This window comes from Phycodurus eques, chromosome 14 (assembly GCF_024500275.1).
Source record: "Phycodurus eques isolate BA_2022a chromosome 14, UOR_Pequ_1.1, whole genome shotgun sequence".
Lineage (NCBI taxonomy): Eukaryota > Metazoa > Chordata > Actinopteri > Syngnathiformes > Syngnathidae > Phycodurus > Phycodurus eques.
Genome location: NC_084538.1, coordinates 19,891,883 through 19,919,386, shown reverse-complemented (window position 1 = coordinate 19,919,386; position 27,504 = coordinate 19,891,883). Strand labels below are relative to the sequence as shown.

Below are 27,504 nucleotides of genomic sequence, written 5' to 3'. Positions count from 1 at the left end.
CAGTGTTTTAACTAAAGCAATCTGATCCAAATAATTTTCTCGTGTATAATGTCAAAAGTCAATAGTGCGCATTATACATAGGTATCGGGGCAAATAGAAAAATATTTTAACATTTTATAAATGTATGCCACCATCTAGAGGTTATGAAAAAGCTGTACACTTCCATTCCAAAATCCCACCGCCACCTGGAGGTTATGAGAAAGGTGTACACTTTCATTCTAGTATGCCACCGCCACCTCGTGATTATAAAAAAGGTGTAGCCTACACTTTCATTCCAATATGACAGAGGTATGCGTGACTCCATATATGTACAGTTGTGCTCATAAATTTACATACCCTGGCAGAATTTGTGAAATATTGTTTTGTTTGTTTTAAATATGACTGAACAACAACCATCATTCATTTCTTTATGGTTATGTTTTGTTTAATGATAACGCTTTTCTGAAATGCTTGACAGTTTAATTTGAATCCCATTAAAATAAAATTAAATGTGTTTCGCCTGGCCCTTCATTTTCTTTAAAGAATTGTACCCATCTTCCAAATTCTGTCTGGCTAATCAAACATATGAGTACAACTGTGTGTTTTCTCATTTATTAAATAAAAGTAGGGCTGTGAATTTCAAAATAAGAGCAAATAAATAAATAAATAAACTTAAGTGTTCAAATAAAGTGGTTAATTTCAGAAGTAATTATTTGGAAAAAAACTAACAAAAAAAAGATAATACTTGATGTTTTGATCATATGGGTAGACGCATAATCATGCATTGTAAAAATGCATTATACATAGGGTTGGCCAGCGTTTGAATTTGAGCGATTACGGTTCCTTATTTCGATTACGGTTCCAAATGATTCTCGATTCGATTCTTTTCGGGGGCTGGGTCAAAAAGGTTTGCATGGTTTAAATACAACCCCAATTCCAATGAAGTTGGGACGTTGTGTTAAACATAAATAAAAACAGAATACAATGATTTGCAAATCATGTTCAACCTATATTGAATTGAATACACTACAAAGACAAGATATTTAATGTACAAACTAATAAACTTTATTGTTTTTAGCAAAAATAAATTAACTTAGAATTTTATAGCTGCAACACGTTCCAAAAAAGCTGGGACAGGTACATAGGCAGAAGGGTTTTCCAGAAATTTGAGGTCAACTTTGGGGGTGCTTATTATACATGGGAAATTACGGTAATCCATTTTTACAATTATGTACTGTATTACAATAGAACACATTCACTCCCATTTACGCAGCGTCCCTGAACGCACATCGCGCACTCGCTGTGTGCCTGCCCACAGTAGTTTCATTCCTGAAGAGCAAAAGATCTTTTAGCTTGTCCAAACAGGTCCCTCTGCTTGTCCATCCATCCATTTTCTGAGCCGCTTCTCCTCACTAGGGTCGCGGGCGTGCTGGAGCCTATCCCAGCTGTCATCGGGCAGGAGACGGGGTACACCCTGAACTGGTTGCCAGCCAATCGCAGGGCACATACAAACAGACAACCATTCGCACTCACATTCACACCTACGGGCAATTTAGAGTCTCCAATTTATGCATGTTTTTGGGATGTGGGAGGAAACCGGAGTGCCCGGAGAAAATCCACGCAGGCACGGGGAGAACATGCAAACTCCACACAGTCGGGGCCTGGGATTGAACCCGGGTCCTCAGAACTGTGAGGCTGACGCTCTAACCAGTCGGCCACCGTGCCGCCCCCTCTGCTTGTCACTTTTAATATTATATTTGCTTCACTGTATATTACAGTACACCAACATGGCAGCGGACCCTGCGATGTGACTACTGCGTACATGTACATTGCGATCGCTATGCTAAAAAAAAAATATTGTGCAGCCCTACTGCACGTTTTGATTCAGTTGACTACCTGCTAATGGCCCAGCGATGGCTGACTCATGCTGACGGTGCACGACAGACCTGACCCATAATCCTAACCTACACTCACCGATGCTCACCGACTGCCCAATGGCCTTAATTTGTCCCCGCCTCATACGCTGATGGTCCAACGTTGACATATTATATCATCGTAATTGCCCAAAAATATCAGTCCCAGCAGATTTTTTTTCACCAGCGAGAAGCTTTTGCGCTTCAAACATGCTGCTGGCGGCTTGGAGTTTTTTTTTTTTTTTTCCTTTTAACGTGCAGGGCTCCAACTATTACAACACCTACAGTTATCATAATGGCGCAATGGTGTGTTAGATACTGAATCATCAAGTTTTCGTTTGCTTCTATGTTGATAGTCAAATACGTTAAAGTGACTCGCCCGGTCTGGCGCAAGGAAGGTTGGGCACCGCTGATCTATAGAACAGCAGGCACACAATCAATCACCACCTGTTTGGAGGTTATTGATTAACCTCCAAACAGGTGTTCAGTCATAAGCACAGTATTCTAATTAAATTACTTTTATTGGATTTATTTCATACTGAATTAAAAAACATGCTCTTTTAAGGAGAAAGTGTAGTGTGTTAGACGGAGGTGCGCACGTCTCGTTGGTGACAACACATCCACTATGTAAGGTATTTTCACATTTGATGTGTGCTTTATTTTTCAAATGGATTTGAATGACATTCACAAGTCTCAGGAAAACTCCATGCTCCATGATTTACAAAGGTTATGCACGGTGGTTGTGTCAGTAGTCTGGATAGGAGAATGTGATTCGGTGAAGGGTGCACAAGCAAGGCACGTTTATTAAAAAAAAAAAAAAAAAAAAGTCTTATGCGCAATTGGGAAAACATGTTCCAAAGAGAATAACTATTTAAAATGAACCGTTATTTAAAACACAGATCTTATTCCTTGACTGATTGTATATATGTGAGTATAAAGTAGTATAAAACGTATAACAAGTTAAAACATATAAATGTAAGAAAATAACACTATTTGTTTAACGTATTAATTGTCGATCAGAAATCGATTGGTCAGGACTGCTGAGTGGGGTGCAGGCCTGACCAATCGACCCAGGCTTAAACCAATGGTTACACTTTGGTTTGGAATTAAAACATTGCTGAAATAGGCACGGGCACAACATAACATGGAACGTGTGTTTTCATTTAGGGACCAAACCACACCTTTTCGACCTGCAAATCTTTAACAATAAATGTTCCAATTGCATGGGTTATTTTCTTGTTTCTATCTTAAGTAGCATGGTTGGTGTGTTCCAAAGCATTCTCAATAGACATTTGTTGTTTCGCGAGTGTTACCTTTTTAAGTCGCTTGACCGTCATTTGTACAGCAAGGGTTGTATCAGGAGAAGCTTGGTCATACATTGCATGGGTTTCTTTAAAAGTATGGGACATATTTCAAGCAACGCTTCCAGGCAGTAAAATGCCTGTCAACAGTTTTCAATACGTCGTCGTATTAAAATGTGAAGCAAATCTCCACAGTGGAGATTTGAATAAAGCCATTTATACTTAAAGTTTTTGTCTCTCAAATCCTTTGCTTGTGCTAGTGGTTTTACGTTTTACCGTTTCTGTGAACTGCACTTTTACAGTTACAATGGCGAGTGGGTGAACTCACCATTGTAAACTCACCACCGCAGGCACGCATGCACACACACATAGCATCAATGCAAAGTGAGTTGAAAGAAACACAAACTGGGGTCCAAAACGGCATATTGTCCCCTGCAGAGCGTATCAAACAGTACTTGCCTTTACCCATCCCTGGTATTAATGTCCTTTACACACCTTATATGACCACAAGAAGAATGGACTTCTTTCTCCACTTTTAAGCAGTCTGTGTAAGCAATGAATTTTTTTTAAATTACTAATATTACTGAGGACTGCAAGGTGGACGACCTGTTGTTAGCACATCTGCCTCACAGTTCTGATGACCCAGTTTCAAATCCGGCCTCGTCTATTTGTAGTTTGCATGTTCTCCCGTGCCTGTATCTGTCACCCCCCCCCCACACACACACACATACACACATTCCAAAAACACGCAATGTAGGTTAATTAAAGACTCTAAATTGGCCCTAGGTGTGACATTGAGTGTGAATGATTGTTTGTCTACTTGTGGTCTGCAATTGGCTGGCGACCAGTTCAGGGTGTACCCCGCATCTCGGCCAAAGGTACAGTTGCTGACCCAGCATGACTGCAACCCGAGTGAGGAAAAGCGGTATGGAAAATGGATGGTTACTGCGCAATCCTTTCTCTTTTAGTTTCCAAATCCGTGCCCCAGTTGCAAAGTTTAGATCCCTCTCAAAAATCGTCTCCCTGATTGAAAAATCTTCAATAATGCTACACATACAGTACATAGGACAAAATTTACAAGGCAAAAACTGAACATTTTAGACAGGTATTTTTTAATATATACAATATATTCCAGTATATTATTTTAACTTGCCTATGTATGTTTTTCTCTCCTAAGGGAATAAATAAAATGATTGATAGTGAATTGTTGGAGTATAGCGTTCATGCAGGAGTTCAGACTACACTACAGGTATGGATCTCATCTAAAAATACATACTGATCACAAGAAGTACATTGTTGAACTGTGCTAGGTGGGTCTACTTAACGTAAGTTGTGTCTTCTCTGTAGGTATTTATTACCCATTCTTCCAACGTTTTTTTAATGGAGCCAGCCAACGATATCAAGTTCCTTTTAGAAGAACATGTCGACATGTGCAAGCGAGTCTTAAACATCTACCGCAGCCTTGTCATGCATGAGACCATGGACCAGAAAACATGGTAATGACAAAAGCTTGCTCATGGCAAACAAGTATATAAAATAAATACCGGTATAAATTAAGTTGTGCAATCATGATCCGTTAAGATTTAGTTTTCTTTCATCCATCCACTAATTAATTCACTACGTGTGGAAATACTTGCTAATCACATCTACTTGCTTGTCTGTTTGCTAATCACATCTACTTGCTTGTCTGTTTAAAAATATATTTATTTATCATTAATATTTGTTTGTAGGGAGCAGATCTTACTTGTTCTATTAAGAGTGACCGAGTCAGTGATGAAGAGACCTCCATCCATTATGCCCCAAGGCAAGAAGAACAACACACTTTCAGGAAGGCTGGCTGGTCCTATCTTTCAGGTACTGATACTGAGCAACACAAGCTGGAGACCAGAGAGAGAGACGGGGGGGGGGGGGATATATAAATCACACCAAAGCAGAGTGCTTTAAACTTGCAGTCTTTTTAAGATGAACCTTTCTGTAATTCATCACTCTCTGTACAGACATTGATTGTAGCCTGGATTAAGGGGAATTTAAACGTCTACATCAGCAGAGAACTATGGGATGACCTCCTCTCAGTCCTCTCTTCTCTTACCTGCTGGGAGGAGCTGGTAACTGAATGGTCCCTGACGATGGAGACTCTTACAAAGGTCAAAGAATAAACTAATTTCCCTTATGTTAATCATTCAACACAAGGTTTTATGATTTATCATTATTCTCAAATGCTGACTCTACACTTCAAGTCTGTGTATTACTGTGGTTTAGGTGTTGGCGAGGAACCTCTACAGTGTTGATTTGAATGAACTTCCTCTGGATAAGCTCAGTGAGCAAAAACAGAAGAAACACAAAGGAAAAGGTTAGTCTTATCTCTGAGACCCATTATTTCTGAGAACTAACATAACATTTGAAACAATGAAGATTTTATTTCAATGAAACTGCAGTTCAGGAGGAACATCATCAGTTTATACATTTTCATAATATTTAAGATGCCAACTATTCCACAAAACTGTCAGACTTGACTAAAAATGTTAAATTTATACTGGTTTACAGATAATCTTTGCACTTAATTTATTAAACAATTTTAAAAACAATAATAGTTACTTAGGCCCGATACACACAAAAAGACAATCGGGCTATTTTTGTCCTGTTTTTGCCCCTTACTGATCAAGTGAGCAAGTATAAAACTGTGAAAGTAGTTAAAAATTAGCAATGCCTAAATTCCATTTGCTGCGCATTAATTTATTTTACTGTATTGTGACTATGTTAACTGCATTCTCCTGGTCTTGTTCTTAATAGACTTTACACCGATTTTATCGGCCTGATCGGTATCGGCCGATAATGAGCATTTTATGCTGAGCGGCTGATCGGCTTTAATGTCATAATTCGCCGATCAATGATCGGCTCCGCAAAAGACATTGACTCTGCGTCGCAATCATGCACCGTATATTTGAATCCAAAAGCAAGTTTATTTTTAGCCTTGTCGTGTGTCTTTTGACGTAGTACTGCAAATATCTGATGGCCAATAAAAATAAAAAATAAAACATGTCGGTGGTGTGGGACAGACAACACGTTGGAGAGAGGCAACACGTAATGCCTGGATCAGACCACAAGAGAAATTTGCTCTTTCACGATTGCACTATATCAGACTAAAATCTTGTTCCGATACCACTGCATCCCGTTTTTTTACGATCATTGGGCTTTATCTGGTCAACTCAAATGCGACCGGATACGCTCGTTACCGTGGCGACGACAACAAGGATCGCGCCGACTGTATTATAAAGACAAAATGGCGGAAAACGTGTGTTGGTGGTCACCGGTGCTCAGGACAGGAGAGGATGTTCGTTTAAGGCTTGCTTGAGGTATGTTCACGTACTTTTAATACGATATGGGTCGCAATCAGGCAACAAAAATGTTATGTTGCCTAGCAAGCTAGGTTGTACGTAAACATGCCGCCGTTCTGTAGAATCATGCTCTAAAGTTTCGGTGTGGGTGAAGTAATTTAATTAAAATAAAGTAATTTAATTACAGTAAGTTATCACCCATTATTTCTGTCACGTTGTAATGTTGGTTTGACCTGACTGATAAGAATACACGATCTGACTAGAGCAGTGATTTCCAACCTTTATGGAGCCAAGGAACATATTTTACAATTGAAAAATCTCACGGCACACCAACAAACAAAAATGTCACAAAAAGTGGATACATTAATTACTGTATGTACTTCCTGCCATCTAATAGAAGACTATTCATTTGTTCTGTCTGTCACTATGCCTCATTGGCATAAATAGATGAACAAAGATACATTACTTATTGTAAATATATATATTTTGAGCAATTAAGTACACAAGTATATACAGTAAATGAACAGGTCATTTAAATAGACACATTGCTCCATCTCGTGATCGGTTATCGTTTTTTTAAACTCGCTGATCGGTGATTGGCCCCAAAAATCCTGATCGTGTAAAGCCTAGTTCTTAAAGATGTATTATTCTGTACTTAAAATATTCTCACAATACTTAAGCTATAGGTTCGGAAGGCCAGCGGCAGATCGTGGATCGTTCCTTCTCTAAAGGTTGGAGCAGAGACCAACCAGGTCAGGCAGCTGCCATGAGACAACGCAGTGCCACCACAGCTGGTTCGCCAGGCATCGAAAAGGCCCGGAGCATTGTCCGCCAAAAGACCGTAGGTGAGTATCTCGCCTAGCGGCAGTCGTCCTCCTGATCCTGAACTTTGCCGTTGTTCAGATTCATTACAGAAACGCCCAGACCTCTGTTGATTTGTGAAAATACAACATGGCTCCTGTTTCTCATTCAAGCGCTGACTCTCTTACAGGAATTTGACGAAACAGCCTAACTTTTCAGCCTTTTAAAGAGTTTTGGTTACTCAATAATCATTTTTACATTAAACAGCCACAAATCTATTTTCTATTTACAAAAATCTAGCCCAAGTTTTTATTTCATCTTTAGAAACATTGCCATCGGGTGGGAATCGCAATGGAGTTCCTATGACAACTGAATTTGATTCCCTGTTTCTTGCTAAACAGCCAAATGGCTTTTTCTTAAGTTCCCTTTTGGCTTTAAGTCTGTCCTAGTTAGTTCCTCTCTGACAGTTAATCAAGTCAACTTAAATTGAAGAATGCTGAATTGTCCCTGCATTTTTGGACCTTTGCGATTTTATCATATCAGTCTGAAACCTCCCTCATGAGTTTATCTTTTATGGTTTTGGGAACTAATTCCTGAAAATGATAAGACCTGAGTTCAATATTCACACCTGCATAGTAGATAAAATGTCTTTAAACTGCTGTAGAATTAAAGTAATGCGAGTGATATGCTAAGTGTTTTTGTGTTTCCTGTCACTGTTCCACGAAAACTATGTTGTCTTGGATAGCAGTGTGATTCACTCGTAATCATGTCAAGGTGTACCCGGCCTCTCACCCTATGTCAGCTTGGATCAAGCCTTGACTGACTGTGAGACAAGACTGACTCAATAAAACAAATCGCTAGGTATATAAAATCAAGTTTCAAAACTTTAATAATAAGGGCCACCTCTCAGCTCTCAGAAGCTGTGTGTGTGTGTTGAATGGATGCGCCAAAAGGAATCAAACATACTGAGGGGGTGGTAGCTCTTACGATGTAAAATCACATTAGGAGACTCAACTTCAAAATTGATTGGTTATTTTGGACTATAATCATAAAAATAAACTCACAGGTCAACTTACCCTCGTTGTTGGTCACATAATGTCACAGCCAAACACGGCACCTGACGACAACTGTTTAACTCCTACTGTCCAAAAGCCCAACTAGTTAGACAGTTGCCACTGCCCCATTCACTAGTATCAAGTTACCCACAAAACTATGTTGTTGTCTCTGGTGTAACTATCTGTTATAAAATGCGCACTGCAGAGTCGCGTTGATGTTCAGCTCGCCAACCGCGTGTCTTTAAAAAGTCAATCCATCGCATTTTTATTTTCTCATTTTTTGGTATCTTAAAAAACATCACCGAGCTGTTCTGTAAATTGAGGCATCCAGCGAAGACGCATTTCCGGGGTGAAGCCATCGTTAGCTTTCTAACTGCACGCTTGAGTGGTAAATGGAGCTTGTTATGGAAGCTAAACAGAGCTAACACTCAACTGAGCAGCCAAACGAAATGACGTCACTTTGTCCTTATATAGTGGTGATGTCACGGGGCTGTGTTTTAGCCCTGCCCACAAAATAGGGAAAATTCAAACGGTGAATGAGATGCTTAAGTGGTCCCCGCCAAAGGTATTGGAACGGCAAAGACAATTCCTTTGTTTTTGTTGTGTACTGAAGATATTTTGGTTTAAGAGCAAATGATGAATATGAAACATAAGTTCAGAATTCCAGCTTTTATTTCATGGTATTTACATCTAGGTGTGTTAAACAACTCAGGACAGAGCACCTTTTGTTTGAACCCACCCACTTTGCAAGTGAGCAAAAGTATTGGAGCATGACTGATGGGTGTTTCCTTTTAGATTGATTGTTTAAACATTAGATAGTGCTTCTTTTTGGCTTTGGGTTTCACCTGTGAAAACTGCATTTGCTGTTAAGCAAACAAGAAGACCAGAAAGCTCTGTATGGGAGAAAAGCAAACTATTTGTTAGCTGAGGGAAGAGGGCAAATCTATCAGAGCTATTGCACAAACATTGGGCAGAGACAGTACAACAATTTGGAATGTCCTGAAAAAGAAAGAAACTCCTGGTGTACTGAGTAACAGACATTGAACAGGTCGGCCAAGGGTATCAACAGCCGCTGATGACAGAAACAATGTAAGAGCTGTGAAGAAATCCCCAAAGACAACACTCAGTGACATCACTTATCAGTCTTTGCATTTGTTTTCAGCACTTCAAACATATGTAATGTAGTTTGAAACAAAACATGGGTATCTGCGTATGGACCCTTTAATTGAAACACCAGTCAACCTAAGCTCAGGTTCTTATGGTTAAATATTTTTCTTTTGTTTGCGGGATGTGGAGTACAACGGTGCACATGAGTGCATTGGACCCTCATTGAAGCTGAATCGAATGGGCACCATAGCTGGGGAGATACGCCAAAATGGCCAGGCATGCATCCCCAGGCGTCGCCAGACAACATCGCACTGTCCGACCAACCAACTTTTTGCACATGGCTCACTACCTTGCCAGATACTCACCTCCCCAGAGAATGGAGCCAGAACATTACCATCAAATTTTGGAATTGAAAGTACATTCCCACGACCCTAACCAAGATAAGGAAAATGCATGGATGGATGGATGAAATGTGTAGCAACCCCAAAACAAGTACAGTATTGGCATTAAAAAAAGATTTTGTTCCAACAATATTACTTTTTTTGGACCTGATTCACATAACACCCACCAACTTGCAGACCACACTGACGGTATAGGCCCCAAGTGGCCCGCAGGCTTCTAGTTTCTCTTGGCTGATTATGGCAGTACAGTGAATCTCGATAGAATAGACTAATAGGGCCGCATGGGTCGTCCGATATAGCTGATTGTCCTTTCCATTGAAGCACTTATTATTATTTATTTTTTTTTGTGGGGGGGGCATATGCACCCATATTACTGTACAGCACAAAATTATTGTTTTGTAGATTTTTTGTGTGGCCTAAAACGCCAAAGTTATTGTTAATAAATGTAAAAAAAAAAAAAAAGAAAGCTTGAAAATGTTTGAAAGTTTCACATTTTATCCAAACTTATCATACCGGTGTTGACCTACAGTACTCATCATAGGAGAGTCGCTTTCATGAGCTGCAAGGAATTAGTGTGCTTCCTAGTTTCAGATCCGTTGCCAAAGGTGAACGGCTTGACAAAAACAAAATACAAAAAAGAAAAACGGTTACTGTACCAAAAATAGCGTGTTCCAAACTCCAAAGACTTGTGTTTTTGTTCCTCAGCGTTAAAACTACCGACATGCCAGTCTCATGGCTCATCATCACATGGTCGCCACGTCAATGCCCCAAATTCAACATGGCCACCACGTAGGCACGGGAGGCAAGTGTTTTGTAATTGGATCTAGTCATATTGTATATCTGTGACCTGGAAATATGTCAATCCCATTCTCTGAATTTCGCCGCAGCGCCAGTAAACAACAGCTGCCAATTCTAAAAGTGACGGTTTTTGTCAGCGGCACGTGGCAAATGAAAACAATTTTTGTACATTGTTCAGTGCTGACGGTTCCCTTTATCCGAGGTCCGTTTTTATCGAGGTTCCACTGTACATCTATAATGCCACGGATTGCCTCACTTGAAATAGTATAAATGCTGCTTAACATACACTTTTTATCTTGTTGCAAAATACTGCGTGTTTTTAATGTTGACGTCAGTGTGTTCAAGTGTAAAAAGTTGTGTGGAAAATGTTCATATACATATTTAGATGCTATGTTATTAATAATAAGGGTAATGGATGTAGAACTAACTATGCTATTGCTGACACAATACTCATGACAATATTGGACCATAATCCAGAGGCAAAGACTATTAAGGGTGGCTAGAGCTTTTAAAAATACCAAGTTTGGACCAACCGCACAATCTTGCAGCTCGACGGCGGGCCTTATTTTCATGACTTCAGAGGCATTAAAAAAAACAACAATATCGTTTATCGTGATACAGTATATCATCCTAGAAAATTTGCTATCGTGACAGGCCTAGTAACAGTGTGTTCAAAGTGTATTGCTCTAAATCTTTGTACTGGGCTTTTTCAGAGGATTTGCCACCTGCCTCTCACTAGTTTCGCTCCAGGGTGAACCATAGCTCACTCTTCCCTCACCTTCCCTTTCTCTTCACCTCACTTTCCACCCATTTCTCTTTTCTGTTTATTTTCCCAAACACATACTGTACATGCATTACTATTCATCTTATCTCACTTGCACTTTCCTCATTTCTTTTCCTACTTACCGTCTTCCCCTTCTTTTGTATTTCTTCTACCTGTTCGTCCTTCCTCTTCAGCCCTGCGTAGCTGTTCTACAGGGGACTCTCTGCTGTCCTCAGCCTTTATCCGCAGTGCCAAGAGTGCTCCTGCTCTGGCTCCGCCTCTTCCTGTCCTCCTCCATCACCACCACCCTTTACTACCCCCCCTTGCCGACCAGCTGGCAGGTACACTCTTTGCACTTCCTGTCTGTCTGCCTTCTGCTGTTGTGTGCCTAGATCCTTCACTCATCTGTCAGACAAATGTATGCATGTGCACAAATCAGTTTGTCCTTTTTGGATTACTGAAAGAACACATTGACTGGTCCTAGTCTATTGTGAATGATTTCACCTTTTCATCTGTTTGTGGTCTGGTTGAGGACATTTAGACGGTTCTTTAGGTAGTGGTATGCAGGTACATCTCAATAAATTAGAATACTGTTAAAAGCTTAATTTAATTCGGTAGTTCATTTCAGAAAGTGAAACTCATAGAGATCCAATACACACAGAATGAAATTATTCATGATTTTTAAAAAGATATGTATAATTTTGATGATTATAGGTTACTGCAAACGAAAACGCAATATCCATCATCTCTAGAAACTAAACTAAATTATTTTTTTTATAAAAGTTTTTAATAAATATATATAATGTACTATAAAATACATAAATAAAGTACTGAAATAACTTGACTTTTCTACGACAGTATATTCTAATTTATTGAGATGTACTTTCATTTAGCTGCCTGCTCAAATGGATGCATGTCCCCACATCTTTATGTATTGACTAAATGTTTACTGAATGAAGTCTGAGGTGATATCACTTTAAAGACTAGTATGAGATTAGTTTTAAAGAGTAATTTGACCCGAGGGCACATTAGGCATTCGTGATGACTTGGCTTTCTTCATTGTCCTCACTAGCTGTTTGATTTGAAGGTGCATGTGCCCATCCTAGTGTGCTTGTTAACATACAGTATGTCAAACAACAACACAATGTCAATTAGGTTGGTACTATACTACCAAATAAATGTGTATAACAGTTGTTAAATAAACTTCAAACTGCAACAGAATTTGTCTTCCATGGCGCAAGCCTTACAGTATTTACGTATGCACAGTGCCATGGAAAGGTATTGTCTCCCTAATCAAATTGTCATTTTTGCATTGTTTCCCCACTAAAATGTTTAAGATAATCAAACAAATGTAAATATCAGAGAAAGCTAAGTTAAGGAAATATCAAAGGTGTTTTTTTAATGGTGGTTTTTGATTCTTTGCCAAGCTACCTGGACTTGTGTGAAAAAGTAATTGCTCCCTAAGCCTAAGAACTAATTGGGCCATCCTCAGCAGCAACAACTGAAATCAAGTGTTTACTATAACTGGCAATGAGTCTTTCACATCTCTGTGAAGATATTTTCGCCCACATTTCCTTGCAGAATTGTTTTAATTCAGGAACAATGAAGGGTGTTAAAGCCTTAACGGCCTTTTTAAGGTCATGCCCCAGCATTTCGAACCGATTCAAGTCTGGACTTTGACTACATCACTCCAAAACATTTTTTTTTTCAAGCCATTCAGAAGTTGATTTGCTGGTGTGTTTTGGGTCTTTGTCCTGCTGCAGAGCCCAAGTGTACTTCAGCTTGAGGTCACGAACTGGTGGCTGAATGTTCTCCTTCAGGATTTTCTGGTAAAGAACAGAATTTATGGTTCCATCAATCACAGCAAGTCTTTTGTCTTGTTAGTCCATAGAATATTATCTTAAAAGTCTTGGGAATCATTAAGATGTTAAGATGTTTGTTTGTTTTTTTCAAGTAAGGAAAGCCTTATTTTTGGTCAGCGGTGGTTTTTACCTTGGAACGCTGCCATGGATGCCATTTTTGCCCAGTCTCTTCCTTATTTATTATTGCGTAATGAACACTGACCTTAACAGAGGCAAGGGAGGCCTGCAGTTCTTTAGATGTTGTCCTGGGTTCTTTGTGACCTCCAGGATAAGTCATCGCTGTGCTCTTGGGGTAATTTTTGTAGGTCGGACACTCCTAGTAAGGTTCACCACTGTTCCATGTTTTCTCCATTTGAGGTTAATGGCTCTCACCGTGGATTTGTAAAGCTTTAGAAATGTTTTTTTTTTAAGATCAATTTCAATTACTGTATTTCTCATCTGTTGTTGAATTTCTTTGGCTCGTGGAATTTTGTTGCAGCTTTTTGAGATCTTATGGCTGACTTCATTTTGTCAAACAGGTTCTATTTCTTAATTGAACAGGTCTGGAGGTAATCAGGCTTCGGTGTGGTCAGTGAAAATAAACTCAGCTTTCCAAGAAATGTAATTAGCTTCAGTTAATTCATGGGCGGGGGGGCATTACCTTACTTTATTAGTTTTTTTCCTTAAAGTGCAACCAAACAGACCTAAAAATGTCTTGCAAATTTGACACATCCCCGAAACGAGTCTGTGTTAACAAGCCGGGCCATGAATAAAAGGATAAAAAAAAAAAAAAACTGCGATGTATGTGGAATCAGGCTTCAAAATGGTCAAGAATTGAGACATTATTTCAGCTTCCAGGCGCTGTAGGCGTGTCGCTAAATGCTCTCAAAATCCCGCCTCCCCGGAACTTTCAGCTGTCAACCAAAGACGTGCCTCCTCTCACAGCTCCTCCTAAAGGGAGAGAGAAGTGGCCGCCGACAGCTTTACCTCGGCTGCCACAGCCGGATGATTGTTTTTCCCGCCTCCTCGCCTCACTAGACCTGTGGCCAACAGCTGTAACGCCATTGTGCCAGACCTCCAGCTGCTTCTCTAACTGCTGGCAAGTTGGTAAGGAGATGTTGGGTGGCAGGGACTGTGGTGTGGCGGATCTCGTCTGGTTTTCCACTACCTCGCAACACAATGCGCAGGGAAGCAGACTGCAGAGATACTGTAGCCCAAACATCACAAAATATATTACACTTCAGGTATGATGTTGTGTTTTTTGAGTTGTGGGTGTTGCTTGATCGTCAATTGCGCACTATACTGGTCGTAATGGGTTCAGGAAAGGGCAATTCTGCCGAACGGCCAATGCATTGAATAGGGGCACTTGGTGTTTATATAGTGGGGGAGGGCTTGATGCTAAAAAAGTACATGCCCCAGCGCGCTGACATCATGGGGCTAGTTTTTAGCCCCGCCCCAAAAATCCGGCCAAAAGAGATGAAGAAAGAGTCTTAACCAATTCAGTACTATATTGTTCTCAGTCTCTTCAGGTTTTCAGCACTTCAAACATATTTAATGTATTTAGAAACAAAACAAGGGTATGAGTTTTGTTGCATTTTACTAAATCACCATTTAAAAATATCCGTTCTTGGGTTGTTTTTGTTTTATATTTACATTTGTTTCATGACTTTAAACATTAAAGTGGGGAAACTATGCAGAAATCTAAGAATTTGAGAAGGGGGCCAATACGTCTTCCACGGAACTGTATTTTTCAAAGCATTTTTTTTTTAATCCTTTGTCTAACATTTCCACAGAACACACCTTAGAATTAGAAAAGTGAAAATGACAACTACATGGACAAATAAAAAAGTGGTAACATTTGGATGTGGTGTCAAACCCATCGTGTCAATCTGTGTTTTATGTTTTCATGTTTTTAGGGGTATGTGTGTTTCTCTCTTTTGAACGTGGTACAAATCACACTAATATATCATCATGTGCCCATTTACCAGACCTCGAGGACCCACCAATCACGCTGACATCTCGCCCATCTCGAATGCGCCACTCGTCCCAGAGCGATGAGACCCCTCCGACCTCTTGTTCAGAGGTGTTCCAGGGAGGGACTTGTGAGCCGGATAACCCAGCCCCTTCATCTCTTGCAAGGAGCAGCAGTGCCTCTGACATCATGGAGCCATTTATCGCTGAGCGGGTCAAAGGTGAAGATCCACAGGGGGATCCCAGTACAATTCCCAACCCCCGTCACCCCACTGCTACTACCTTACTTGCAACCAATAGCCAAGCAGCTCAACCACTCCCATGTCCTTTCCACTCCTCCTCTCCTACTCCCCTTTCACTCCCCAATGGTGTTATTTCCTCAATCTCTGAGGGACTTGATGATGTGAGTGAGTGTGACCACATTGGCTGTCAAAGCCGCGGTTCAAGTACTGATTGGGTAAGCGACTGGGATACTGCCTTTACATTTTCTGCTGACAAGGAGATCGATGTAGAGGAGAGTGAAGTAGGCATTGTACCAAATGAGGATGATTTATTCTCCTCAATTAGGGACTATTTCACTCACAGAGCAGCTGAGAGAAATGAGACAGCTAGAGTGGCAGCTAGTCTTGAATTAGAAAACGACATTCGAACTTCTGCATTAGTGAAAACTGGTATGATTACTGGGGAAACAGAATTCATACGAGAGGCACAAAAGGTGATTGACAGACAGATTTCTAAGGAAGATAGGCAAGTAAGTAATTCAATTAGACACAGTAGTGTTGACTCAACAGAGGAGATTGAGACAGAACAGCGCAGCATCTACGAGTGTCTTGAAATGCAGTGTCAGTGGCCATCGCTAAGTGCAAAAGGGAACTTAGAAGGACTCAATAATGAGAAGGACAAAGGGGAAGTAGGTGGAGGAAATACAATTGAAGGAGCAGATTGGGAAGGAAAAGGTGATTATTGGAGGGAAATTGGAGGAGACAAAAAGGATGATAAAGACACAGCCACAAACAAAAAGCCCTGTCTCATTAGACCAGACCCTAATACAGTAGCATCTACCAGTGAAGCAATTCAACCCCCCCAAACTTCAGACTCAGCCAAGTCCAAGATGACACGTAACACCAAAAAGCATCACTCCAGTAGTGTCCATGTTAGCTTCAGACCTTCCACTGAGTCAGTCCAGTTCCACAACCCCCTTGAGAATAAAGAAGCCCACTGGAAAGCCAGGTTGCGTCGGCTCAGTCACTTTCACACTCATAGCCACTCCGCTGGTGATAGGCAAGGAGCTGGGGCAGGAACAGGAGGGAAGCAGGGAGTAAGCAGCGCCGGTAAGTTCACCTCTGTGGCTGCTGTTAGTCACAAAGTAGGGGGCCATGAGAGACTGGCAATAGATGTCACTGGGCCTCAGGGTACAGTAGGTGTTGGAGGCCTGGAAATCAGGACTGGCACCGGAGCAGCGGACAAGGACAAACATCAGCATCCAGGATCCTGTGTGGGATCCAATTTGGTGCATGAGACACACTTTGAGGTTTTACCAAGCAGTTCTAGTGTATCATCAGGGGTGCGAGGCCGATTGGGACGGTCTGCCTTGCGTTCTCGGGCTTCCCGCTCTCGCTCCCAGGAGCCCGGCAGCTCCGTCTCCCGACACCACCAGGGGGCTCTTCTTGGTGGGGTATATAAAACTGTGGTTCATGCTTTGTCCACCAAGCCCCACCCCCGTGGTCAGGGGTCATCCCAAGGTTCGTCACCACAGCGGCAAGGGCGGGCTGCAATGGGTGATGCGTCACTAAGAGACCTCTACTCCCATGTCCTGGGCTACTTTGGACGAAAGTCTACCACGCCAGGTGAGGATCGCAGTGGACAAAGTGCTCACAACGGGCACAACAACAGTCCATCAACACCAGTGGAAAAGACAAATACTCACAAAACACAAACATCAACAACCATTTTTTCCGTTGTGGCTGTTTAACTGGTTTGTTATGGAATGAAATTATTTTTTGGGCTGAAACTCATCATCTTGCTGCTGGACTGAAAGTGTTTCCTCTTGAACGTGAACCCCTCCTCCAGCCTGCCACTTATTGACGACCCCTCCTCCCATAACTTCCCACCTGTTCCCTTATCTGAGAGACCCTCTCCTCCTCCTCTCGCTGTTCTCCTTCTAAGGGTTGTGGGATTGACCTCCTCCTCTCTTCCCTCGTCCTCCTTCCCTGCTCGCCATAAAATTGCATGTGACCTCCTTGTGCCTACTTCACCTCCTTCCGGGACTGCCTCAGCTCAACAGAAGGAAACAACAGTCCACTTTTTTTTCCCTCCAAAAAAAAGCATACAACTCCATTATAAAGCTTCCAATTTTTGCATTGTTTACATTTTGACAGTATAGTTTGGTGCCAAAATTAAATTTTTAACAGTAAAAGGATGGTTAAGTGGTAGCTGCTTTTATAATGCTAAGCAACTGTCACAAAATATTTTTGTAGTTCCCTCCTAAACCACTAGAATGCAGCAAAACTCATAGTGATTAAGGGCATCCTCATAATTTCAGTAATAAAAACACAGATGTAAAAGTGTGTCCATCCATCCATCCATTTTCTACCGCTTATCCGAAATCGGGTCGCGGGGGCATTAGCTTTAGCAGGGACGCCCAGACTTCCTTCTCCCCAGCCACTTCATCCAGCTCTTCTGGGAGAATCGCGAGGCGTTCCCAGGCCAGCCGAAGGACGTAGTCTCTCTAGCGTGTCCTGGGTCGTCCCCGGGGTCTCCTTCCGGTGGGACGTGCCCGGAACACCTCACCAGGGAGGCGTCCGGGAGGCATCCGAATCAGATGCCCCAGCCACCTCCTCTGGCTCCTCTCAATGTGGAGGAGCAGCTGCTCTAGTCTAAGATCGTCCCAGATGACCGAACTTCTCACCCTATCTCTAAGGGAGAGCCCGGACACCCTGTGGAGGAAACTCATTTTGACCGCTTGTTTCCGGGATTTTGTTATTTCGGTCACGAACCACAGCTCGTGACCATAGGTGAGGGTAGGAATGTAGATCAACCGGTAAATTGAGAGCTTCGCCTTTCGGCTTAGCTCCTTCTTTACCACAACGGACCGATACAAAGTCTGCATCAGTGCAGACGCCCCACCGATCCGCCTGTCGATCTCCCGTTCCATTCTTCCCCCACTCGTGAACAAGACCCCAAGATACTTGAGCTCCTCCGCTTGGGGCAGGATCTCATCGCCGACCTGGAGAAGGCACACCACCCTTTTCCGACTGAGGACCATGGTTTCAAATTTGGAGGTGCTGATTCTCATCCCAGCCGCTTCACACTCAGCTGCGACCTGCTCCAGTAAGAGTTGGAGATCACAGCTTGATGAAGCCAACATAACCACATCATCTGCAAAAAGCATAGATGCAATACTGAGGCCACCAAACCGGACGCCCTCTACGCCTCGGCTGCGCCTTGAAATTCTGCCCATAAAAGATATGAACAGAATCGGTGACAAAGGGCAGCCTTGGCTTAGTCCAACCCTCGCCGGAAACTGGTCCGACTTACTGCCAGCAATGTAGACCAAACTCTGACACTGGTCATACGGGGACCGAACAGCCCGTATCAGGGGGTTGGATACCCCATACTCCCAAAGCACACGACACCCCGAGGGACACGGTCGAACGCCTTCTCCAAGTCCACAAAACACATGTAGACTGGTTGGGCGAACTCCCATGCACCCTCGAGGACCCTGCCGAGGGTGAAGAGCTGGTCCACTGTTCTACGGCCGGGACGAAAACCACACTGCTCCTCCTGGATCTGATATTCAACTTCCCGACAGACCCTCCTCTCCAGCACCCCTGAATAGACCTTACCAGGGAGGCTGAGGAGTGTGATCCCCCTGTAGTTGGAACACACCCTCCGGTCCCCCTTCTTAAAAAGGGGGACCACCACCCCAGTCTGCCAATCCAAAGGCACTGTCCCCGATGTCAACGCGATGTTGCAGAGGCGTGTCAACCAGGACAGCCCCACAACATCCAGAGCCTTTAGGAACTCTGGGCGAATCTCATCCACCCCCGGGGCCTTGCCACCGAGGAGCTTTTTAACCACTACGGTGACCTCAACCCCAGAGATAGGAGAGCCCGCCTCAGAGAACCCAGACTCTGCTTCCTCATGGGAAGGCGTGTCGGTGGAATTGAGGAGGTCTTCAAAGTATTCTCCCCACCGGCTCACAACGTCCCGAGTCGTGGTCAGCAGCGCCCCATCCCCACTATACACAGTGTTGATGGTGCACTACTTCCCGCTCCTGAGACTCCAGATGGTGGACCAGAATTTCCTCGAAGCCGTCCGGAAGTCTTTCTCCATGGCCTCACCAAACTCCTCCCATAGCCGAGTTTTTGCTTCCGTGACCACCAAAGCTGCATTCCGCTTGGCCAGCCGGTACCCATCAGCTGCCTTAGGAGTCCCACAGGCCAAAAAGGTCCGATAAGACTCCTCCTTCAGCTTGAAGGAATCCCTCACCGTTGGTGTCTACCAACGGGTTCGGGGATTGCCTCCACGACAGGCACCAACCACCTTACGTCCACAGCTCCGGTCGGCCGCCTCAGCAATGGAGGCGCTGAAAATGTTCCACTCGGACTCGATGTCCCCCGCCTCCCCCGGAGCATGAGCAAAGTTCTGTCGGAGGTGGGAGTTGAAACTCCTTCTGACAGGGGATTCTGCCAGACGTTCCCAGCAGACCCTCACAATACGTTTGGGCCTGCCACGTCAGACCGGCTTCTTCCCCCACCATCGGAGCCAACTCACCACCAGGTGGTGATGAGTTGACAGCTCTGCCCCGCTCTTCACCCGAGTGTCCAAGACATGCGGCCGCAAGTCCGATGACACGACCACAAAGTCGATCATCGTACTGCGACCTAGGGTGTTCCTGGTGCCAAGTGCATGCGTGGACACCCTTATGCTTGAACATGGTATTCGTTATGCACAATCCGTGATGAGCACAGAAGTCCAATAACAGAACACCGCTCGGGTTCTGATCGGGGGTGGGCCGTTCCTCCCAATCACGCCCTTCCAGGTCTCATTGTCATTGTCCACGTGAGCATTGAAGTCCCCCAGCAGAACGATGGAGTCCCCTGCGGGAGTGCTCTACAGCACCCCCTCCAAGGACTCCAAAATGGGGGGTACTCTGAACAGCTGTTTGGTGCATAGGCATAAACAACAGTCAGGACCTGTCCCCCCACCCGAAGGCGGAGGGAAGCAAACCTTCGTCCACCGGGGTGAATCCCAAAATACAGGCGCCGGGCCGGGGGGCAATAAGTGTACCCACATCTGCTCGCCGCCTCTCACCGTGGGCAACTCCAGAGTGGAAGAGTCCAACCCCTCTCGACTTGACTGGTACCAGAGCCCAAGCTGTGTGTGGAGGCGAGTCCAACTATATCTAGTCGGAACTTCTCGACCTCACACACCAGCTCGGGCCCCTTCCTTGCCAGAGAGGTGACATTCCACGTCCCTAGAGCCAGCTTCTGTAGCCGGGGATCGAATCGCCAAGGTCCCTGCCTTCGGCCACCGCCCAACTCGCACTGCACCCGACCCCTAGGGCCCCTACCACAGGTGGTGAGCCCATGGGAAGGGGGACCCCTATTACCCTTTCGGGCTGTGCCCGTCCGGGCCACATGGGTGCAGGCCCGGCCACCAGGCGCTCACCTTCGAGCCCCACCTCCAGGCCTGGCTCCAGAGGGGGGCCCCAATGACACGCGTCCGGGAAAGAGAAACCTAGATCCATTTATAGTTTTCATCATCGGGGTCTTTTCGCCGTGCTTTGTCTGGTCCCTCACTTAGGACCTGTTTGCAATGGGTGACCCTACCAGGGGCGTGGAGCCCCAGACAACTTAACTCCTAGAATCATTTGGACACACAAACCCCTCCACCACGATAAGGTGACGGCCTCCAGGAGGGGTGTAAAAGTACATGTACATATTTACATATATATATATATATATATATATATATATATATATATATATATATGTACATATTTACATATATATATGTACATATATACATATATATATATATGTACATATATACATATATACATATATATATATATATATATATATATATATGTACATATATACATATATATATATATACATATATATATATATATATATATATATATATATATATATATATATATATATATATATATATGTACATATATATGTATTTATACAGGGTGATTGAAAAGTAACTCCCTATTTTTAAATACTTATAATTTATTCATATGTTGTAATATTTTTCTAAATTATTTTGTGTATGTTCCATGATTAAAGGAGCAAGTCTATTCTACCAAACCAACAACTTCGGAAGAACTTGAAGGGCGAATACGAGAAGTTATGTCCTCCATCCCACAAGAATTCCTTGTGAAATCATATCGAATTTTAAATAAAACTCCATGCAATACACTTTCTTCTCATGTTCATTTCTTGTAAGAATCATAGTTCAGAAACAAATTACAAGTACTTAAAAATAGGGAGTTACTTTTCAATCACCCGGTATAATATACATGTGCTGTGCTGTAAGTAATTTGATGGAGCAGCTGGTTAACTTCTCTACATTCGAGTCAACTGCACATTTTTATTTATTATAATTGTTAGGGCAACTGCTAAATACGTTTCATTGATATATTCTTAAAGAGAATATCCTATATTTGTGCCCAGTGACTTATACAGGTCGCCTTGAAGCACACATATACTTTGTTCAATATATTTTCTTTGCTGGTTTGTGCCGAACATTATTTTCTAGGCATTTACTGTATTTTTCCATTTGTTCAGTTTCACGTGCATGATGCAACCGTGAGTTCCATTTTTTTGCTAAATGAAGGTTCTGCTACAATTGACAGTCAACTTATTTTTATTTATTTTTTACATATATATACACAACATTTTTACATTTTGATTTGCTATGGTTGTTTGAATGGCTGTTTATTTGGTCCTTGAGTTTTTTCAATTCTGTGGCTTCTGTTAGCTCTATGAGCTCAAAAGGCACCTGTTCTAACTGTAACCATCATTGCACTAAACATTTGCATGACTCTATACTCTAATATTAAAATGAATTGGCTACTGTTAGAGTACACTACCGATACGGCTCACATATATATATATATATATATATATATATATATATATATATATATATATATATATATATATATATATATATAAAAACAATGTGTCTCAACAGTTTATGTCCATATGTATATATATATATATGGACATAAACTGTTGAGACACATTGTTTTATGTCCATAAAGGCATGCTTTTCTGACTTTGGTTTGGTAGATCCCATACCTCAATCCCATCAGTTTGTGATGAACTACAACATCAATAACCTGTGACCTAAAAATTGCCCTCAATGAATATCTTTAAAAAAATCCCACAAAAGAATCTTTCCAAAAGAGACTCAATGGCCATAACTTCTTATTCCTAAGTTTATCAACAATTTTGTCTACAGTATATAGTGCATATGTGGGACTCGGAACTCATCGAAATAACTCAACAGAGTGTGTATCCTTTAGCAAGATACTAACTCCAAATTGGTCCCGATGCGTTGGCTTTCAAAAACATTGTTTATAATTCTTTACTGAGGTGTAGAACCCATACTTAAGTGAGCAACTATTAATAGTGAGCTCATCCGATGAATCTTAAATGTGGCAGATAAAACTACTATTTGGAAAATCACTGCTAAGTTTGCTGCTATGCTCTGTAAAATCCTTGTCCTCTCTTGGATCATTCGATAAGAGGAACACATTGGAAAGGTTCTCGCTTCTCATGTACCATGCGTGCCTGGCAACAGTGACTTTGTGTGGTTGGTTGTTGGCGCTTGAGACAAGCGACCAGTGCAAGGCTCATCAACTCCTCGGGTTGGAGTAGAGGAGACCATAGACTTCATGCTCTGTTTGGTTGAGCACATTTTCATGGCCTCGTCTGCTGAAGGGAGCATTCGGCATTGCTGTAAACATCATTGAAAGTCTCACACTATTGTTTCTTTTTTTTTTTTTTTTTTTTTTGACCACAATGCCTTGCTATAGCTAATGCAGGGGTGTTAAACTAATTTTTGTCGCAGGCCACATCATCGTTATGGTTTCCTTCGGTGGGCCACTATGATTGTGAATCCATATTAATGTATGGTCCCCCATATTATTATATACCCAACAAATTGATGTATAGCTAGTTTTGAAATCAGATGACAGTAAAATAAATGGTTAACTAATAAACTATTCAATGTATTTGGAAAGGGGGTTTGGTGTCAAAAAAATGCTTGCAATATCTCAATGTTATTAAAAGTGAAGACAATTTGCAATTTGGGTGTTTTAGCAAAACAAAAACATGAAGTTGATGCGCATAATTTGCTTTCGCGGGCCACATAAAGTAATGTGGCCCGCCGGCTCTGGTCCCCGGGCTTTGAGTTTGACACCTGTGGCTTACAGTCACCATCAAGGTGTTTAGAATTGACTACATTTGAATAAAATACTAGTTTATGAACAACCAAACCATAAAGGAGTCAAATTACCATTAAAATTGTATTTGTGTGCTGGCTAATGTAATTTCTTCTTACATAGATAGAGTCTGATTACATACAGTGACCTGATCATTGATCAAGCATGTTCACCCAGTTGGGGTTTTGTGTTTATATGACTTGTTAGTTCAGGGGTGGGCAAAATATAGCCGCAAAGGCCAAATACAGCCCGCTCCATTCTTTGAAGTGGCTCAAAGAGCTTTTTCATTATCAAGAGTCTTGGAATATTTGTTGCATTGATTTAGCCGTTTCTTTCCAGCCTAAAACTGGTTCATTAGATTGTAGGTATTTAATTTTGTTTCTTATTTCATCTCATGATTCGTTCTCATTTTTATGATGAATTGTAAAATTATTTCATCAACTCAATAAAATCTTAAAATGTATATGTCCTGGGAAAAATGGGAACCCTTAAAAGACAAGGGACTGGACAAGCAATTTGAGAGAAAATGAGAGACAATTTAATAAAAACCTGCATGCACGGACACAGTTTGAATACAACATGGTTGGCGACTGGTAGGAAGTGCCTAACTATTTTTCCAAAGTGAAGCCATATATACATATATGAACAGACAGATATGTTCCACCTTGACGCAATTGGCACCACCAAATACATCATATTTGGTCTGTTTTGTGGTACTATAATATCAGGGGGAGAAAGAGGCTGGAGCAAGGCGACATTTCTCTTCACATTAGAGCAGAGTTCATATGATGAATAGATGATTAATAGAATGCATCCATTTTATATGTGCAAAGAAATATTTTTCTAAAAGTATATACAAATGCAAACTATAACTACATATTTCGAATACACATTTTTAACGAATTCTTTTTTACTTTGTCTATGATGGATGTGGCCTATCTGTTCATTTTAAAACTCGAATGTGGCCCTTAAGCACAGACGTTTGCCCACCCATGTTCGTTGATGTCTTCTATCTTAAGCCTTGTAGGAATAAAAATGGGGGATTAATGGGTTGATAGTAATGTAGTCATGTAATTTTGTTCTTTGTGCATGGTGGTGTGTATTAACTTTAACTGCATTGCTTCTCTGGTGGGTTTGCCTGCTGTGTTGTGGCTTTTTTTATTTTATTTTTTTTACTATTGGTCATTCACTTACTCAAGGGCTTATCGTACATATACAATAGGGTTGCTCCTACACGCTAGTTTGCTTTCTGCATGTTTTCACATTTGATTGAAGTATAACATCAGTGTAACAATAACATAATTTTTTTTCCCACAACACACAAGATATGTACAATGCATCCATTATTGTGATTGTCAATATTAGCCACATAATTATCTTATCTTAATTATCATTGTTTACACAGTGTTAGTATGTACAGTATGTGTGCAAGATAATCATGCCTCTTTGCTTATGTTAAATTTCCATCGTTCTTTTTCTGTGTAGCCAACAAAGAGGAGGTGCTCCAAAAGGCACGTCCCGTCTCCACTGATGTTGGAAACAGCAATCCTAATTTCTCTGATCTCATGGACGAGTTCATCCAGGAAAGACTGAGAGCTAAAGGAACAGTGGTCAGTACCTAAAAGTTGTTTTTATTCAGATTTAGTGCCTCTTAAAACACCTTAGTTTTCCTCATGAAAGTTTATTAGCTTTTGTTGTCACACCTCTTTCTCTCTATGTGTAGGAGCGCCGTGGCAGCAGCCCAGGTAGTCTAGAAGTTCCACAGGACCTGCCGGAGCTACTAGAGGCTGGCCAAAGTCCCGGATCTCGACCCTTAGATGACCTCAGGCCAATTGATGATCCTGGGGTTCCTTCAGAGTGGACATCTCCTGCCAGTGCCAGTGGCTCAGACGTTGTCAGTTCTGACAGCCAATCTGACTCATTTAATGCTTTTCAGTACCCGACATGCAAGTTTGATAGTGAGTAAAATGTAGTTTTTTTTTTGCATACTTTTAGCCTTTGTCTGTACTTGGAAAAGGAATTGACAGGTATAAGGCAACCTAAGTTACCTCAAAATTGGAGCTTCTCAATTTTTGTTTTTGCTTGGTAATAATGAACATTTTGTAATGCTATCTTTCTACATATTCTTAATGGGGGATTAAATTATGTACCTAATACAAAAAAAAATAATAATAACTAAGACCTCCACCCTTCATTCTGAAGTGATCTTCAAGGATGCTCACATTCAGAGTGAGAGGGTTGAATAATTCAAATCTGTCATGTCAGGCTCATGTTTGATTCCGTATTTTAGCTTGTTCATAAATCACTTTAAACATCAGTGCAAAAATCATATACAACTCCGTTTTTGGAGGTCAGTTCGCTAGCAATATCCAATACCTTTTCCAGAGTTTTGGTAATCTCCTTTATTTTGCAGTAAAATGTCATAGCCACTTTTTTAGTCCATTTTCTGGGATCCAATTTGTGATATTTTTGACTCTTTCACCACACCTGTTGTTAGTTTAGAATGTGTTAACAAAAACCCACCATATTTTGGCATATTATTATTCTTTAAGGGTGTCAGTAGCATGCTGTGCTCCTGACTATCGCTGTCTTGGTGACATTACATGACGTAGCTTTCAAACTAGAATGTTTATATAATTCCCTCTGTGTAGATTTTGCATTTAATTCGGAACCCTGTGGAGGTGGAGATCGAGGAAGCTCATTGGACCAGGACAGCCTGGGAGGTGGCGTTGCCTGTGATGAACACGAAGTAGCAAGTTTGACGACACTTCATATTGACTCTGAGACCAGTAGCCTTAGCCACACAGTCACTGTCACTGGTTTGTACATTAAATTATGGTGATTCCTTTAAAATATCTATATGTCACGCTTTTAATCTGTGTATTGCACCAAGGTTTTAATATCATTGTAATTGTTGACATGACTTCACATCACGATTAATGTTGATTCTTCAAAACACATTTTGGCTCATTGAGTCTAAACTTTCGTTTTATGTTAAGGTTCTGAAAGTGCATCTCCCATGCATTCTATCGGGGGCTCTCGTTCCCAAACGCCTTCCCCAGCTACGCTGACAGCAGAGCAAATCGTTCGCACACACTCTCACTCACGCACACACTTGCAGCTGGATCAAAGACTCCACAACTCTGTGCTGCAGACTCCTGATGATCTTGGTAATTATACTAACACACTTGTTAAGATGTGTATTCATTGTTTTGTCTTCTTTTGGTTTTGTCAAACAGAAGTAAGATTGGCGATTGATTGGCCTGTCGATCATTTTTAGAGATCAGTGAGTTCCCCAGTGAGGACTGTAGCGTCATGGCAGGTGGCTCCCTTACTGGATGGCATGCAGATGTTGCTACAGTAATGTGGCGGAGAATGCTGGGTATTTTGGGGGATGTGAATACCATCAAAGACCCAGAGATTCATGCTCAAGTGTTTGATTATCCTGTGTGAACTCTGGCAAAACCTTGCGAAGGTGTGGAATGAGACACTACACTCATATCAGACACCCTGTAATGGCTCTACTCTTAATTCACTTTTTAATTGTTTTCAGATTAGAGATAATTTGGGCATTTCTCACGACAACCAGTCATCTCCCGCACCTCCTGTTCTGATTCCACCTCTTAGAATCCTTACTCCCTGGCTCTTTAAGGTAAGTCGGACCATAGGGCTTCTAATATTCAGTACAATAACCAGATGTATGGCTCTAATAGTTAATTGAATCTACGTAAACAGTCAAGAAATAGAATTTATATATCTTAATTGGCTC

At 41.8% G+C, this 27,504-nt stretch overlaps 1 protein-coding gene across 1 annotated transcript in view; it reads left to right on the top strand.

Annotated features, from left to right (window-relative positions):
• Positions 1 to 27,504, top strand: part of ralgapa1 (Ral GTPase activating protein catalytic subunit alpha 1) — a 104,777-nt gene that overhangs the window by 21,990 nt on the left and 55,283 nt on the right. Inside the window, 15 exon segments of the mRNA XM_061695484.1 lie at positions 4,371 to 4,442; positions 4,541 to 4,689; positions 4,924 to 5,047; positions 5,191 to 5,337; positions 5,453 to 5,543; positions 7,209 to 7,373; positions 11,648 to 11,794; positions 15,283 to 15,486; positions 25,221 to 25,345; positions 25,459 to 25,693; positions 26,387 to 26,554; positions 26,735 to 26,905; positions 27,016 to 27,179; positions 27,181 to 27,210; positions 27,289 to 27,387. Coding sequence (XP_061551468.1) covers positions 4,371 to 4,442; positions 4,541 to 4,689; positions 4,924 to 5,047; positions 5,191 to 5,337; positions 5,453 to 5,543; positions 7,209 to 7,373; positions 11,648 to 11,794; positions 15,283 to 15,486; positions 25,221 to 25,345; positions 25,459 to 25,693; positions 26,387 to 26,554; positions 26,735 to 26,905; positions 27,016 to 27,179; positions 27,181 to 27,210; positions 27,289 to 27,387 — 2,091 coding nt within the window.